The 16579-nt window shown below is 40.6% G+C and overlaps 4 protein-coding genes across 7 annotated transcripts; 2 read left to right on the top strand and 2 right to left on the bottom strand.

Annotated features, from left to right (window-relative positions):
* The first annotated feature begins 734 nt into the window (after positions 1–734).
* stx5a (syntaxin 5A) lies at positions 735–6087 on the top strand. Of its 2 annotated transcripts, XM_017408106.3 has the most exons (12): positions 735–885; positions 1277–1503; positions 1988–2058; positions 2316–2371; positions 2461–2531; positions 2618–2734; positions 2936–2992; positions 3076–3157; positions 4432–4518; positions 4681–4778; positions 4896–5017; positions 5879–6087. In XM_017408106.3, exons 2-12 carry the CDS (start codon positions 1441–1443, stop codon positions 6036–6038), a joined length of 984 nt encoding a protein of 327 aa, XP_017263595.1. In that variant the 5' UTR covers positions 735–885; positions 1277–1440; the 3' UTR covers positions 6039–6087. The 2 variants fall into 2 exon arrangements, with proteins under 2 accessions (XP_017263595.1, XP_017263596.1); XM_017408107.3 differs by lacking the exon at positions 4432–4518 and having other exon boundaries at positions 5879–6038.
* A 1376-nt stretch (positions 6088–7463) lies between these two features.
* On the bottom strand, positions 7464–12318 carry zgc:162144 (RD3 domain-containing protein). Of its 2 annotated transcripts, XM_017408195.3 has the most exons (4): positions 10238–12318; positions 9967–10142; positions 9447–9754; positions 7464–8660 (listed from the first exon to the last, which is right to left on the bottom strand). In XM_017408195.3, the coding sequence occupies exons 3-4, from the start codon at positions 9752–9754 to the stop codon at positions 8288–8290; spliced, it is 681 nt and encodes a 226-aa protein (XP_017263684.1). In that variant the 5' UTR covers positions 9967–10142; positions 10238–12318; the 3' UTR covers positions 7464–8287. The 2 variants fall into 2 exon arrangements, with proteins under 2 accessions (XP_017263684.1, XP_037833481.1); XM_037977553.1 differs by lacking the exon at positions 10238–12318 and having other exon boundaries at positions 9967–10212.
* A 91-nt stretch (positions 12319–12409) lies between these two features.
* LOC108231246 lies at positions 12410–13955 on the top strand. Of its 2 annotated transcripts, none has more exons than XM_025004168.2 (3): positions 12410–12606; positions 12721–12896; positions 13425–13955. In XM_025004168.2, exons 1-3 carry the CDS (start codon positions 12447–12449, stop codon positions 13926–13928), a joined length of 840 nt encoding a protein of 279 aa, XP_024859936.1. In that variant the 5' UTR covers positions 12410–12446; the 3' UTR covers positions 13929–13955. The 2 variants fall into 2 exon arrangements, with proteins under 2 accessions (XP_024859936.1, XP_017263657.1); XM_017408168.3 differs by having other exon boundaries at positions 13422–13955.
* Positions 13956–13981: 26 nt separating this feature from the next.
* LOC108231269 (protein ANTAGONIST OF LIKE HETEROCHROMATIN PROTEIN 1) lies at positions 13982–15693 on the bottom strand. The gene is made up of 4 exons (XM_017408197.3): positions 15509–15693; positions 15203–15368; positions 15004–15119; positions 13982–14919 (listed from the first exon to the last, which is right to left on the bottom strand). Exons 1-4 carry the CDS (start codon positions 15665–15667, stop codon positions 14134–14136), a joined length of 1227 nt encoding a protein of 408 aa, XP_017263686.1. The 5' UTR covers positions 15668–15693; the 3' UTR covers positions 13982–14133.
* Between the last annotated feature and the right edge of the window lie 886 nt (positions 15694–16579).

The following is a 16579-nucleotide window of genomic DNA, read 5'->3' as shown; positions in this document are numbered from 1 at the left end:
TGACTTCAGGGATTTCTGGTTTTTTTTTTTTCTCCTACTAACTTATTCCTCAACAACATACATGTCAGTAATGGCAAACAGATCTAAGACGGAACAAACCGTGTTTAATTAATCTTAATTTTTTTCTCTTTAAAGTGTTCAAAATTATATCCCACCACTTCAGACCTCATACTTTTGAAATCCAATAAATGTCACATAAAAAATATATATTATTTAGTAAACATAAACCTGAGAGTAAAATTTCTTATGAGCTCTTGTGAAAAATTAATATATTTGTTCTAATTCTGGGCCTGTTGAGCATCAAACCTATAACATGGTAAACGGCTCATTAAAAACTAAAAAAAAAAAATTCTCAGTTTGAGAGTTTAAAATTTGAGCACATTTTTAAAAATTATTTGACGGGTGGCACTCAAATATATTACCTGATATTTAAATCCTTTGATTAACTCACATCGGGCATGTGAATAAAAACCATTTCCATGGTTTTAGGATCAATTAAGATGCCTCAGAGTTGACAGATTCACAATTTATGAAAATATTTGTGGTGTTCATATGTAAAAAAGCAGACCTTTTTTAAAATGTGAATCTATGGGTTGATTTTAGCCCCTCTTTCAATAATTTAAAAGAGAGGTTTTATCCTTTTTACGTCATCCTTTCATTTATTTTCATATTTTTTTGTGTCTCCGCTCTATTTAGGATAAATGTCGCCCCCTGGCGGTGACGCCCCGGACCTGCAGGCCTCGTCCTCCTCCGCCACGGTAAGGTAGACGTGGCAGTGACGTCACCTCCGGAAACGACCCGGATCGGAACTTTAACAGCACGGTTGAGTTTTTCGAAACCAGAACCTTCGAGGACTCCCCGATACTGGGCGTGATATCGATTCAAGTAGGTCGAGGCAAACGTTTTGTCGCCTTCTAGATGATGATGAATGTGGTGGCGTTGGTTGTGAGCGAAGCTGACGGGCGTGAGACGCGATGAGCCAGGCGACGAAAGCCTGTTAGCCTCCTTTAGCTGACGTTAGCCGGTTAGCCGGTGAGGCCGAGATCAGCTGTGCGTCGTGATGGCTCTCCAAGACTTGAGACAATCACTCTTACCTAATCATATTTAAATTTAGCTCTGTTGTGGATTTGTGTGCGAGTTAAAGCTGCTACTGTTCGCCGGTCTTGTTGCGGGTTTAATCGCCATTTTGTTCGCGTTTTTTCGTGGGGCTAACGGTGTCTTTTGATGGGGCTGCCGAGCTGAAAGAGTAACGGATGTTTCCCCTTCTTTGTCGCAGATATGTTCGTACGTGTGCTCACGAAGGGTACTCCCCCTTGGATGTGAGTTTGTAGGGAGGGATTCGAGTCTATTCTTCATCAGACGGACTTGAGGAGGAGGAGGAGGACCCTGCGGTCTTTAGGCGGTCCGGAGCAGCCTGGTGACACTTTTACCGGCGTCAGAATGACGTGCCGAGACCGAACCATCGAGTTTCAGTCGGCCTGTAAATCTCTCCAGGGCAGGCAGGTATGTTGGAGGAAACAAAAGCCACAGTAATGACACTGACACTTCATGTGAAACCTGGCAAATTCACCCCACACTCCTTAAAATGTCAATTCTATCGAAGTAATTCCACTTTTATCCTCTATTAACTTCAGATAAATTACTTTTGGTTTTGCTTTCTGGGTTGTTTTTGTTTTGTTTTTTCCATTATGTGTCATCTGTTGCTCTGTCAGGATACGATTGTTGATAATCCAGTTTTGGACAGTGTTGTGATCGCAGATAAATGGCTCTGAAGCAGCTTCACAAGAAGCAGCACACTTTGTTACAAACAAAGCACCCTTAGTAAGAACATAGAAATCATAGTCAAGTCTTAAGAAAAGAGAATTTGGCAACAACATGAAGACATTTACTTCTAATTTACCAAACTGCAGATTTTATAACTCATGTGTTGAGCCACTTCATGACCTTTTTATCCTTGATTTAAATCTCATGTTTTATTCCTCCTCAGAATGGAGTCCAGCCCAGTAAACCGGCTCTTAATGCCCTCAAGCAACGCAGCGACTTCACACTTATGGCTAAGTAAGACCCCCGTAGCTTTCTTATGTGTATTATTAATCTTTCATGTTGATGACACACTTAGAAATCTTCATTTTCTGTACATTAAATAGAAATAACGACCTGAACTTTTACTCAGGATTAATTCAGACTGGACTATAAAGTGAGAGCTACAGATAATTATTGATATAATCTTTTAAATCTAAACAAGCAAATCTAAATTTCCTCTGAATATAAAAGTGAGTTGAATCTGTTCATTTTATTAATTTTTTCCTTCATAGGAGAATTGGGAAAGACTTGAGCAATACATTTGCCAAATTGGAAAAGCTCACTATACGTAAGTGTTCATTTTATACTCCTTCAGCAGGAAAACTGCTTCCTGTGTGATGTTGTCTAAAGTGCTTTCGGTTTCTTTGACCGTTCCAGTGGCCAAAAAGAAGTCTTTATTTGACGACAAGGCCGTGGAGATCGAGGAGCTAACCTACATCATCAAACAAGTGAGTTAAGGTAGTGCTCTGGGAAATAATACTGAGAATATTTATAATATTTGTTACTGATTCCTCCTTCGTGTTTATGTGTGCAGGACATCAACAGCCTTAACAAACAGATTGCACAGCTGCAGGACTTGGTGAGGTCTCGTGGCGCTCCGGGTGGCCGACACATCCAAACCCACTCTAACACTATAGTTGTGTCATTACAGGTATCCTAAACATCGTAAACATCTCATTTGGTTTAAATAGACGTATAAAAACATTTTAATGAGCTCTAGAGAAGTCCAGGTTAAGAAATAATTGAAAAAACTGTAGATAAGTTTCAGTTATTCACATTTTATAAATGTTTAAATTATAAAATGGTCTGCATTAAACTGAAATATGATTTTTTTTTTTTTTTTAATCTACAGTCCAAACTGGCTTCAATGTCGAATGACTTCAAATCAGTCCTAGAAATCAGAACCGAGGTGAGAACAGCTTTTGATTCTTATTCAGGTGCAACACGCGAGTTTCTGTGTCTTTAGAACTTCTCGTTTTGGTTTTTCCGTAGAACCTGAAGCAGCAGCGCAGCAGGAGAGAACAGTTCTCCCAGCCTCCCGCGTCGACTTCGCCCATGATGGCCAACAACTTCAGTAAGTCTGTCTGCGTCTCAGCGCTTACAAGTGTCTCGTTTCAAATCTGTGGCGTCACTGCGGCGCGTTCATGTGGCTTCACTCAATACGGATAAAGATTGTGCCGCATGTTCGGTCTAAACCACGTCTAAACGGCTCATCTCGTTCGATAAAACAGTTAAAAGCAACAAGCATTGCTGCTAGTTTTGAAAAGAGTAGAATTAGTGATCTCACCTATCGTTCTTTTGGTTTCACTTGTAGGCGTTGTTACACGCGTTTACTTCCTGTTTGGTTCATAACATTACTGAACTCTTTGCTGAAACGAGCTCCTTAACAAAGATTGTCTAAAAGGCACAAATTACACTGCAGATAAAATAGTATTTCAACATTTGTTTTGGCTGAATTTGATATATTTCCTCGTTGTAAGAAGGAAAATGAGATCTTTGCAATGTTTCATATTTCTGAAAATACCCTTCTGTTTAAATAAACGTGGTTCCAATATGATTTGTGTTTCTTACTGTTTAAGGTAGTATTTTACTGGGCTGTCAAAGCTGGAGTCTAGTTGGCGACCTGAACTGTGAGAAAACTAGCAAATTGTTCTTTTTCTTCTACTGAAATGGTGCAGATTTTGGACAATCGTGGTTTAATTTCGTGTGCACGGATCAGAAAAAAATTTATTTTAACCGTGGACATCATTTGTCGCCCCCTATCCTGCTCATCCCACCTTGGCAGCCACCCCCATGGTTAAGATTTAATCTCCTTCTGAAAGGCAGATTTGGACCAGTTTTTAAAAGGAGTTATTTATCAGTGACTGGACTAGACCTGGACTTGTGAAGCTGTAGCCTCAGATGTTTTGTCACAGAAGAGCTCCCAAGACTGCTAGCCTCCGCAACTCCTGCAAACAAATTAAGAACCCCCCCCGTGAACGTTTTCAGACATTTTGGAGACTCCCTCACAAATGCCGTTCCCAAACTAGTCTTCAGCAGTTGCAGTCCAGTGAGATACTACCTAAACAGACGACCTCAGACACGTTGGAGATCGAGCTAAATTAATTGTCCGATAATCGTCACAGTTAAAGGTTGTGCCAAAATAGAAGTCAGACAGATTTTTTCCTGTGAAAACAGTGAATCAAATTACAATAAAATGTTGTGCAGTAAATTTGATCTCTGCATGCTGCTTCTCGTTTCCTTCACAAGTTGTGGAGATGTCTTGACTGCCAGTGCACAACAGCTGCTGTGAATTATTTTTTACTGTATTTGGTCCTCTGTAATGCAAAGATTGAAAAAATATTTTAGGGAGCCGCAAAAAAGGGGCCCAGGAGCCGCATGCAGCTCGCGAGCCGCGCAATGACTACCAGGGCTATACAACCACAAATTTAAAAGGTATTTCCCTGGAACGCTTGCCTCTCACAGCGGGTATGACTAGCTACTGTATATGCCCGCTGTTTTTTTTTTTTTTTTTTCTCTGCTTTGCCCCCTGTAACATTCAGAGTTCTGGTCCAGTCTCGTTGATCACGGCTATGTTTTACCTGTCGTTCCTTGCAGAAAGCTCGGTCCTGATGCAGGATGAGTCTCGGAGCATGGGGGACGTAGCCATCGACATGGACTCTCAGAGCACCTCCTTAATGCTTATCGACGAGCAGGTAGACGAATCCTGTCTTAAAGTCAGTCGGTGTGCAGGGGAGTGTCACACAGAACCCCCCCCCCCNTTTTTTTTGTTGTTGTTGGTTTTTAAAACGTTGATTGTTTTGCCATTCCAGGACTCGTACATCCAGAGCCGTGCGGACACCATGCAGAACATCGAGAGCACAATCGTTGAACTGGGTTCTATATTCCAGCAGCTGGCACACATGGTTAAAGAGCAGGAGGAGACCATCCAGAGGTGAGATGGGAAAAGGAAAAAAACCAGACTGACTGCATTATTTATTTCTACTTCTGTTAATCACAGAAAGCACTTCACACAATTACACTTTAGAAAATAAAAAGTTAAGAAGTTAATAAATTGGACAGAAAATGAAAGTAACTCATCAGCTTATTATCAGAGAATATAAAGACTGAACATAAATTTCTGTCATGGTTGACATCATCACAACATTAGGAAGAATATACGAGCGGCGGAAAGCTGTAGGCACCTACGATTCGATTATTGATGTTTTGATTTTCTTAAAACTTAAAAACATAAATAAACACTGATTTATAAATGTTAATGCCTAATAAAGAGCACACATAGCATATGTCAGAAAACCCCCATTAATCTCAGTCTTCTGACCAACAATTAGCATAGATGCTAACAGAAAAGGCTAATGCATTTACCTCTGTGTTTATCATTGGAAGTTAATACGCAAATCAGATGTTTCAAAATCATCACTAAAAGCAGTCACTTTATTATTTACAGGCATATAATCTTTAAGTTCCAGTTACAAAAAGATGAAAAATAAGTTAAAACAGCTTTAGTGTAACATGTTTCTACTGCAGGAAGCTACAGGAGCTATTAGGACAAACGTCACTCTGCAGCAACTGCTTTGCTGATTCTCTGAACATACAACAAAATAATGTTACAAAATCAAACTTTGACATTTGAAAATTGATGCAGAATCTTCCATGTTACCCATAATTACATTCAGCAGAGAGACTGAAAGTGAACAGTTACCCTCATAGCAACTCTTCTTCATCTTTAACCTTAAAAATGACAAAGATGAGGTTTGACGGTTAGTCCTGACTTCTTGTCGTCCTCTTCTCTCAGGATTGACGCCAACGTGGAAGACACGCAGCTGAACGTCGAGGCCGCTCACACAGAAATCCTCAAATACTTCCAGTCCGTCTCCTCCAACCGCTGGCTGATGATCAAGATCTTTCTCGTTCTCGCTGTTTTCTTCATCATCTTTGTCGTCTTCTTTGCCTAAAAGTAAACGAAGACGAGCAGCTGAAGGGAGGTGTGTGTGTGTGTGAGCATGTAAGCTGCCAGCTTGAATTTTTGAAATAAAAGAGATGCCTTGTGCTAGAGTCTCCGGGTTATGAAANCTGAATCGAGGGGAGGTGAAGCGAGAGTCAGACCAGGACATGCAGCAGACTGGGAGGACGGACTTCTTTGGAACGGTTTGACGGAGGCTAATACGGACCTTTTGGTTGCTTCCAAGCGGCGGACTCTTGATTCAACAGCTTGGTGGAGAACGAAGAGGCTGAACTCTGTCCAAATAAAATTGTGTATGGAGCAAAAAGCCTGCTCTGCATTATACTTCGACCAACTATTGTTAAACATTTATTCAAAATGGCTGTAATTTAATAGTTTGATTCTGCAAACTGATTTTTCTTGTTTACCCCCCTTTACTTTATATTTTTTTAATTCAAAGCCAAACCATAGAACTGGACTCTATTCTCATATTATTTTGCTTCTATCTTCTTTTTATCTGAAGAACTGAACTAGATCTCAGTAATTCTTAATTCAGCAACATTCATTTATAATGTGAGCTTTTTTTTTTTTTTTCTTTTTCTATCTTTATTCCAGTTACAGTTTGTGTTTCTTTTCAAAGTTGTTTTTGCCAAAAGGGTACTCCTGTTAAACTGTGACATGAAGCTGAGGCGCCCGAAGGCGGCCGGCCGGCGCCGCTTGAACTGAAGGTCGACGTGTATTTTAAAGCACGAGTCACTAATAGTGTAAAGTTATATTAAAAAGGTGTTTTAATTGAAACTGTCCTGGCTGGAAGCGGCCGGGCAGGTTTAGGGGGGGTGGGAGAAGTCTCAAACTGCCGCAGGGAGGATCGGAGCTGATGAAGGGGTTCCTCTGAGTGGAGGCGACCTGCTGATGAAGTGATTTCATCCACCAGGTTCCCTGGAAGTATCTGGTTGGATCTCTTGTAGTTTCTCCACCTCTCTCTGTAAGAAGACGATTATTTAAATGACCATTACTTTTTAAAAAGAAAGAAGTGGTTTCTATTTTCTCCCTGTTTTTTAGCCAAATGCCTTGACTTCCTTTGTTGTATAAAGTGCAAATAGATATGATGATGTATTGGAAAGAGAGTGCGCATTAATAAAATAACAATGGGATGCTGGCACTGATGTTTAAGGTCTTCTTGGGGATGTCTCGGTGCTTTGTCGTGCCAGAAAAAGACGCTTCGGTTAAAATCCAGCTTACTGACGCCGCAGAGGCACATTAAATTACCCGCGGTGTTTTTCCTCAGCAAGTCGTGCCTTCATCAACAAGCTGCTGGCAGGCATAGAAACATTTAGGGTCAAAGCCGTTTAGTTTCAGTCCTCACTGTTACAAATGTGTGCAGATATTCGAAGCAAAACAGACGCAGTCATAAAAAAAGCAGTGCTTTAATCGTAGAAAATATTAGAACAACGTTTATTACCTCAAATACATTCACAGGGACAACAAAACGTCTGACACAATCTGAGCTCGGTTGCTTAAAGAGCGTCTTCTAACAGCTGCTGGTGATTTAGGGTGGCGCTGTGGCTGCTGAGGAAACAAAATATGGACGACGTCCCACATAGGGCCTCTCTGTTGCATAACGGCTGCGTCCAGCCCCGGTCCTGGAGGACCACCATCCTGCATGTGAGACGGTTTGCTACTCAGCAGAGAAACAGTGTTCCTCCAGGAGATGTTTCCGTCACTCATCAGGAGTTCTTTGCATCACGCGTTTAACTTTAGAGCTACATGAAGGTTGTAATAGGTGCATGGGTCGTATCATAGTCTTTTTGTTCTGTGTTTAAACTAACATAAAATTAGGGATGTTGGTTGGTTCAATGAGTGCTGAAACAGAAGAACCATAAGATACTGAAATATTACCTCACTCAGGAAAACTAGTAATAACTTTTATCCATCACTAGTTATAAATGTTGACAGATACTTCAGTTTATGTACCTGCTAAACTAACCCGAGCTATTTTTCTTTTTGTAATAAATGTAAATAAGCCTTTATTTACAGCTCTAGCAGAGATAAATGATACCTGCTGTATGGGTAAAAACTGTTCGGTGCTTAACCATCAGCTCAAAGTAAACGCCTCTGACCTCTTAAAAACAGTTTATCTATAGTTCAGTAGCAGGTAGATGGCTAAACTAGATTATAAAATATTTTAAAATACTTTCTTTTTTCCATCTTTAAAAAAATAGATGTTTAAAAAATGTTCTTCCTTCTGATCCTCTCTCCTTTTCACCCATGAGCGCTCTGCTCCAGCGGCGTGATGTCCGGCATGCTCTTGCTCCTGCCCTTCCTTGCCCTGGCCCTCATGGCCTCCTCCTCTCCCCCTTCATCCTCCTCATCGTCGGACCAATCCACCTGCTGCTGCAGGTTGCCCCTGGAGCCCCTCAGGCCGCTGCCCTTGAACATCTGCCCGGTGCAGAACTTCGTGCGGAAGGTGACGAAGGAGAGGCTCTTGCTGCGCTGCTGCTTCTCGAAAAGTGCGCTCGGGACGTGAGCGTCGTCGTCGGCACCGACCTCCTCCACGCAGCTGCGCAGAACGGAGCGAAACAGGCGGGGGACCTCGTGAACCTCGGGCTCCATCTGCGTCACCATCCTCCTGAACCTGCGGAGGGAGGAGGAGGAGGAGGAGGTTTTGATCTGGGTTGGCGCACATTTATAGTTATTTTACAGCCGGGACAAAACAGACGCAGACTGAGACGTAAACTGAGGGGGTGGAGGCGCGGCTGGAGGTGCCACCTTGTTTCAGGGCCCTGAAATCCTTCTCTACACCACTGTCGAAGTAGGAACGCTGACCGCTTTGTGCTGAAGCTAGAAAACTTAGACAAATCGAAAGCAAGGTCCTCTTTTAAAGTTTCAACATGACTATAAACCTTTTTTTATTTTAAAATCTTTCTATTCATAACAAAAGTTATGATACATGCATTTTAGCTCATATTATATTGAGTAATACAATCTTAGTCCATTTAAATAAATATGTATATATACATATATACATATCCTTGTCAGGATGCAGGTGATGGAGGTGTTCCAGCTCTTGTCTTGGGTTATTATTGGGTTATTATCTCCTTTCAGGAGATCTAAAAGTATCAGCATGTTGTTGCTTATAGTGTGTTAAAGGGATTAGCTGAAGGTCCATCCTCTTTAGTTCCCTCTTTCATGTTCTGTGCTGTGGTGTTACATAAAATTCATATTAATTCATTCATAATGTCTTTGTATTTTCTGTGTTGTAACTGACTCAGTGGCTCTTTCTGAGGGGCTCCAGGGGCAACCTGCATGGTTCTTTATTTTCCGTTTTTTCTGTTCCTTTATGCATCAATAACAGCTCTTGAAATGTGTCTTTTTCTTCCACCCAGTTGTATCTCCGTCTACATTTTTTTGTGTGTCTCACCTGACAATAGCAGGCCCACACTGTGCAGGGGGGATTTTGGCACAGAGGTCCTGCAGCTCCAGCAGGTCGTTGGGAGTGAGCTGGTAGGGCTGAGGGGCCGGGGTGTTTGCCAGCCAGCTGTAGTCGGCTGTGGACGAGGAGCTGCGGCGGCGGCGCCGACCCTCCGCCGCCCTCTCCAGACGGATGCGCTCGGTGCGCTTCACCATGGCCCCCAGCTCCAGCATCAGGGTGTTGGTCACCAGCTCCTCTGTGGAGCGCTGGCCTGGCACTTTGGGTTCGAGGGAGAAAACAGCAGACCAGGGAAACATCTGGGAAAGATGGGAGGAAGTTCTTCAGGATGCAGCTGGATTTACTTAAAATATGAAACAAACTCATCTTTGGAGATCATAAAATATCCTCAGAAGTCAGAATGTTTTTTATAGAAATGATTTAAATTTACCTTGAACTGATGGTTTTATTACCTAGAACAGTAACATGCATACAATACAATGTAGATAATGATTGCTATAAGCAGTCTTACCTTAATAAAACTAGACAGACGAGCTTGTAGCGCCTTCTTGGTTGTTTGGTAAAGACTCTGTCGGCTGCAGTCAGATGAGTGTGAAAAAGTGGATGAATGAGACTCCGGCTGGTGGCACACAGCTACCTGACTGCCTGGCTACCGCTGGCGGTCCCTGGCAGACGGTGCGTGGACTCCTGGGGGTGGTGTGCATGGAGTGAGTGTGTGAGTTTGGGATTGAGAATGAATGTCGTCCCGTATTAATAAAGATTGAGTGATGAGATGAGCTTACCTCGAGACATTAGTGTTGGCCTGGGCGATCTGGTTATGTCAGTGTGACTGAATTCAGGTTGCATAACATCGTGAGGTTTAATTAGATTCAACAAATACACCGTAACTACAAAACCTTTGAGACCGGAGTTGTTTTTAAGACAGCAACAGTCCACTTTTGATCTTGACTAGCCATTAGCTCATCGATACGGTCAGAATTAAACTCTATTTTTCCAAACTGAGGCGTCCAAAGAGTCATCCACGACAGGTAAGATGTTAATTGTTCAGAATGTTTTCATGGAATCCCACTTCTAAAGATCTAAACAATCCTTTTAAGATACATTTGCTGCTGTATGGACCGTTTCAGCTCAAACCACATTCACAATGTCTGACAGAGGGACTCTTGGGAAGCCCAAGACATCTGGCGCAAACCTTGAAAAACAACAACAGACAGTCTGAGAAACTGCCTCTCACTGGGCAGACAATAATCCTTTAAATTACCAGGCTGTTATAGCCTATCATCACACTGCTATGACATAACCACCCAGGTATCTAATCTTTTCGTCACACACCTGTAAACTCTCAGGAGTTGCCAGTCTGTGCCACCAGCCGGCATGTGTCTCTGTATGTGAGGAACATCAGGCTACTTCCTGGGTTTCCACACCACTCAGCACTGAGCCACCAAATCCCAGATTACGTTCAAATCCAGAGCCTACCTGGAAGAATGAGTGATTGTTTGGACCATTATAATCTAATTACTGGTGCCTACACTCACCGCTGCTGCTGCAACTAAGACACATTTATGAATATTACTGAGCAATGAAGGATCAAATGCATTTAAATAATAAACTATAAAGAAATATCAGTTAAAAGCTTACCTCAACTGTAGTTCCCGTTTGTCAAACATCAAACTGAGCTCAGATTTGTCTGGAGTTCCACCTCTAAAAGTTGGTAATGGTCTAACTTTTAGACAAAATCTCACTGTAAGTCATACTGAGGTTATTAAAACACAGCATTACAGATACAAATACTGAGTTATTTAATAACCAACCAGCCTTGGTAATATATCGATTACAGTCACTTCCTCCACAACAAATCAGCTCTTTAAACTTAAATGCTTAAATTGGTTCATTAAAAACAAGTTAATTTTTGTTGATTGAGACTTGATTAATTGTTAAACCAAAATAAAGATAGTGTTGACTTTGACTGTATTATCCATAATTATATAGTAACTATTTACTATTATTTACTATAATTATATAGTAAAATTACATGATATCTGTACTAGTAACAGTATAGGTCACTGTTAGGAAGACTTACGGTAATTAAAAGTTTTTGCATCACCTCTTAATGATTGGTAGTAGTCAAAGCCTAAATATCAGAAATATTAGACATTCATTCTTTCATTATGCCCAAATGCCACATTTGCATGTATATTTTAATCTAATTTATCTAAAACTGTACTGTTTTATGAATACAATATTTGTCCTACACAACTTTTACCCTAAACATAAATACAATAGACATTTTGTCACCTTTTGAGGATTATAATTGTTGACTGTCCCATACTGGCAGAATGGTATTTATATAGATTTTGCTTTTAATATTATCCAAAACATTTTATATCAAATAATGAGGCATTTTTATGGGATATGTAAGTCCAAATAAGAATTACAACTGAAGTTTTACTTTATTTTTTACTTTAAGTTAATAATATTGTGACATTTCAATACAGTGTGTTTAAAAAGAGCTTCGTCGAGCCTTTTTTTGGTCTTTCACGGCACCCGTTCAACACGTACCGTAATACACAATATGTGTGCAGCAAAATCCTGTCCGCACAGAGTCGGCTAGCTTAACCACACCGGGCTTGGTTGGAGGCTCATTACGGCATTCTTGTGGAGTTAAGTTCAGTTAAACAAAATATGGCTTTTTCTTTTTGGAATGATGACATAGCGCACAGCAAAACGAGGCTGTACTGTAAACAGTACAGTGACAGGCTAGCACTTAGCAAGATGGCGGTCAAAAAATCTCACCTTGCGCCGTTAGCGGAGTATTACGGTATGTTTCCGTTTCCGTTGTATGACTGGCTCTCCGACAGCCGATTTAGCTCTCTCACGACCAAAGACGACCTACATTAACTTCAGGTGTCAGAAATATCCTGACCAAGTCGTGCAGCACTACAACCAACCAAGAATACAGCCACAGAGTGACAGGATCTAAATGTACAAATAATGGCTTCACGAAAGCACATGTGGGCTAATAAAGAAGTGAGATTTGTTAAGCTTTGGCAACAACAGGAGTGTCTGTATGATATTTCCTCCAAAGACTACCACAATCGCTCTAAAAAGGAAAGAGCTTGGAGGGAAATATCGGAGGAACTGCAAATACAAAGTGAGTATTTCCTAATTTGTTTGCCAAACCATTCATCCCATTTCACGCCCTTGAATGCCACACACATAAATGTTTAAATAATAAATTATGTTTAAACTGACTCATTGTGCGCAGTGAGAGAAGTCGTAACTCGTGCTGCTTCGCTTCGGACTCAGTACGGGAAACTCGTGCACCCCAGGCCCGGCGGAAGCGGGGACAAAGAACTCACGTCTCGGCAAAAGTGGATCTTGAAAAACATGGACTTCCTCAAGTGTCACGTGTTGCCTCGTCAGGCTTTCAGCACACTGGAGGTAAACTATGTGTTTCCAATAAACAATGAATTAAACACAAACTGTATAGTTTGTTTAATTCCATTACAAGCTGTATGTATACACTATTAGGCCAAATTTGAAATGACCTGAACTTCTAAAGTTTTGCTTTAAACACATGTAAATAAAAGGAGTGAGCTGAATATCAATCATCCCAAAAGTTAGTAAACTCAGAACAATCCAACTATACTGTTTATTAGCTAAACTATTTCATGAACCACTGGATAGATTTAATTAATGTAACTCATTGGATGAACAACAAGATGGCTGTTGCAGCTAATAGACTTTGGTCAATACATAAATCTCAATATCTTAGTCAGATTTACTGATATTGAGCTAAAACTTGGTGTGGTAATAGCTGACAGTCTACCTCAACACATATATAAACACGTATAACACATGTATAAATAAATTTATTATGCAACATATTGTAGCTTATTGCTCTTTCTGTTTCTGTCAGTATAGACCGATTAAATTGTATCATTTACTCCATGCATCTTGAAACAGCAGCGCGAGGATGGTGGGAGACATGACGAGCAAGACTGGGCAGAGGAGACAGATGACCCAGCTTCATCGGCATCTTCACCTCGAGAATCATGGGAGAGTACCTCCACTCCCACAGCGAACGCTTCGCAACAGCGCCAGCCAAAAAGGCAGAGGGGCCACGGCAAGACCAACAGTACAGAAACTGAGGAAAATCTCGAGAGGGAGAAAGTGGCATTACTGAAACAAGCAGTAACCAACGCTTTTAGTATCGAAGACTCCGATGATCTCTTTGGCAAATATGTGGCTAGCAAGATGCGTCAAATAACTGATCCTGTGGAAAAAATGAAAGCAGAGCAATCTATTCTGGCAATATTGTACGCAGCACAGGAACGGAGCATGTCAGGAACCCAAACTCCGTCAGAACCTTGTGACCCGACACCACGGCCGGCGTATGAGGGTTTCCCACAACACACATCACACACTCTAAATATCCAAGTTAAAGAAGAGGAGGACAAACTCTTTCCATAAATAGGTTTATTAATTTCACTTTTTATGTTAAACAACTGTAGTTGTTTTAAAAAAATAAAAAAACATTCAGTCCTTTTCATGACAGACATGTTTGTAAAAATTCACGTTCAAATGTGATCTAAACAGCTGCTTTTTGTTCAAACAGATGTAATTTAAATGTTGTGAAAGTGCTTTTTTTCTAACTGCTAAGTTATAAGTTGCTTTATTAAATCACCTCTTCCTGCCACGGGACAGACCCTGCAGGTGATACAAAGTAAGCCTTTAATGTGTCCCGTTGCTGCTTTGCAGTTCTTGTGGTATTTTTGTTTTTTCCAGCAGTCAGTGAAGAAAGAACTGGGCTGCTGCGCCAACTTCCGGGGATGATGTTGTGCGCTTCATCCTCTGAATCTGTGAAGGAAGGCGGGGTGTATGTGTCTTTCGCTTGATCGCAGAGGTAGTTATGAAGAGACAGGGCCGCCAGAGTTATCTGGGACACTAAATCTGGATTTAGTGGGATGATGGACAGGAAAATTTGCCACCTGTTTGAAAGAATTCCAAATGCATTTTCAGCTACACGACTTGCTCTCGATAACCTGTAGTTGAAGATGCGCTGGTCGTGGTCAAGCTGCCTGAATGGGTATGCCTTCATCAGATTTGGCTGCAAAGGGAAAGCTTCATCCGTAACAAACACATATGGCATGCTGACATCTGTGCCTGGCAAGCTTTGGGCAGGAGGAAGATTTAATAGGTTCCTGTCAACTGCTGTCCGCAGATCTGAGTGTGCAAAGACGCCACTATCAGACGCTCCCCCCTGGGTTTCAACATGTGCATACAGAAACTGATAGCTTGCATTTACCACGGCTAACAAAACTAAAGATAAGGTGCTTCCACTGTTCCCCGGCGGACGAATATTGATGTGTTTCTCGTCCACGGCCCCAACACAATGAGGAAACTGACATCTCTCTTGAAAACCAAGTGCAACTTCTCTCCACTGAGCTTCTGTAGTGGGTGTCTGAAAGAGTACAGAAAATGCATCTAAAAATAAAATAATGTGCAGAAAGATGATGTCATTCTCTTTTTGTAATTCAAATTTTACCTTTAGGTAGTTATCCTTCAGAACAAGGTACAAGGCTTCACATGTCTCTTTAACAATTCCACTAATTGTACTCCTTCCAATGTGATATTGGCAGCTTAGTGATACAAATGACTCTCCTAAAAGTAGACAGTTAAAAAAAATGATAACTGATAGTTCAATTACATTTATTTGGAGACTGATGTTAAATTACATTTCTTACCAGTAACTAAATATCTCAGAGTAACAAACAGCCTCTCTCTTGCACTGATTGTAGGTCTCAGATGGGTGTTTTGTTTGGAAATATACGGAGTGACCAGCTGAAGAAGATGGTTGAACTGTTCGGCATTCATACACAGCAGATCTTTTAACCTGTTTTGACCAGCAACCTATAAAAATGAATAAATAATTCCCTGTCAAGATTCGTAACAATTAAAATCAAAAGTTATAACAGTTTTATTGGTGTGTTTATGTGACGACGTTAGGCGCTATGATGTTAGCAATGCTAATGGTTAATAAAAACAATAACCTCGGGTTCGTTTAGGACAACAGGCATCCCATATTGTCCTCTTTTTCCCAGGATTGAGCGCGTCCACAGCCTTTTCTTTTTCCTCATTTTTCTTTCCCTCGTTTTTACGTTTGAATCTAATAACAAAAGCGTTAAAACCAGCGCTTGTTTTGAATTCATTGTTGGTCCGACGCAATGGTCCGATGTTTCTGTCGACTTTTTATGACGTAGACCTTCTTGTGTCGTGACGTATATTTGTGGCGCTACTCTTCAGTTCTGTTTTTATTTTGATCAGGACGTATTTGAAATACATCCTGATATTATTGGGCACGTGAAATTTCGGTAAAATGTGTCATTAAATCTCACTGTTAAGTCATAATTTATTTAACTAAAACCTTTTTATTTAAAGTAATATTAAAACGAAAAACGCCCAAACAAATTAACTCAGATTTGTTTGAGGTTGGCTACTTGACTTACTTTTGGCAGGCCAATTTATCATGTAATAGTTAACCTCTTCAACTCAAATATCCACAACTGAGTTTTTTTTTTTGCCAAAACGAACACTTCAGACTGAATGGCATTCACCCTATCCACAATTAACATTTCAGATATTTTAAACATCATTTATAGGACATTTTATGTTACTTCATTTCATTTGTATCAAGCTTCCAGCTCTACTTATTCTTCCTATTTTTCATTTGACCTTTATTCATCCAGGTTATCTCATTGAGACGTGAGGTCTTTTTCTCAAGAGTGTTTGAAGTGAACATACAACAATATAGTTGCAGACAAACAAAGTCAATACAGTGCATACTGCAATTAAAACTATTACATAAAACAGCAGAATATTAAGTTTCTGAAGCTGTCTTTTCCATTGACCTTGACATAAGTTTAAAATCCTTTAGCGAAACTAAGCTAGCTATTTAAGTCTTGCTGTAGCTTATTTAAAGAAAAAAGGGTGGAGTAGGAAAATGCAATTTTTTCTCCCAGTTCAGTACATGCTAAGGTGATGAAGAACTATGAGCATAGGTTATGGCTGCTATAATTAGGTGACATATAAGAAGATAAATAAGCTGTCAGAAGGCCAAGGAT

The sequence above is a fragment of the Kryptolebias marmoratus genome, linkage group LG9, assembly GCF_001649575.2.
Source record: "Kryptolebias marmoratus isolate JLee-2015 linkage group LG9, ASM164957v2, whole genome shotgun sequence".
NCBI classification, from domain to species: Eukaryota; Metazoa; Chordata; class Actinopteri; order Cyprinodontiformes; family Rivulidae; genus Kryptolebias; species Kryptolebias marmoratus.
Note: the sequence above shows the minus strand (reverse complement) of the source record. Positions and strands in the feature narration are given on the sequence as shown.

Bases quoted from the DNA above. Each gene is read 5' to 3' on its own strand.
- stx5a (XM_017408106.3), top strand. From the start codon at position 1,441: ATGACGTGCCGAGACCGAACCATCGAGTTTCAGTCGGCCTGTAAATCT. The intron at 2,735-2,935 runs GTATCCTAAACA...TTTAATCTACAG, and splicing joins CTATAGTTGTGTCATTACAG to TCCAAACTGGCTTCAATGTC. The intron at 3,158-4,431 runs GTAAGTCTGTCT...AAAATATTTTAG, and splicing joins CATGATGGCCAACAACTTCA to GGAGCCGCAAAAAAGGGGCC.
- zgc:162144 (XM_017408195.3), bottom strand. From the start codon at position 9,754: ATGTTTCCCTGGTCTGCTGTTTTCTCCCTCGAACCCAAAGTGCCAGGC. The intron at 8,661-9,446 runs GTGAGACACACA...CTCCCTCCGCAG, and splicing joins TGTGGGCCTGCTATTGTCAG to GTTCAGGAGGATGGTGACGC.
- LOC108231246 (XM_017408168.3), top strand. From the start codon at position 12,447: ATGGCTTCACGAAAGCACATGTGGGCTAATAAAGAAGTGAGATTTGTT. The intron at 12,607-12,720 runs GTGAGTATTTCC...CATTGTGCGCAG, and splicing joins GGAGGAACTGCAAATACAAA to TGAGAGAAGTCGTAACTCGT. The intron at 12,897-13,421 runs GTAAACTATGTG...ATCTTGAAACAG, and splicing joins AGGCTTTCAGCACACTGGAG to CAGCGCGAGGATGGTGGGAG.
- LOC108231269 (XM_017408197.3), bottom strand. From the start codon at position 15,667: ATGAATTCAAAACAAGCGCTGGTTTTAACGCTTTTGTTATTAGATTCA. The intron at 15,369-15,508 runs GTTATTGTTTTT...TCATTTTTATAG, and splicing joins TTGTCCTAAACGAACCCGAG to GTTGCTGGTCAAAACAGGTT. The intron at 14,920-15,003 runs GTAAAATTTGAA...GTACTCTTTCAG, and splicing joins TGAAGGATAACTACCTAAAG to ACACCCACTACAGAAGCTCA.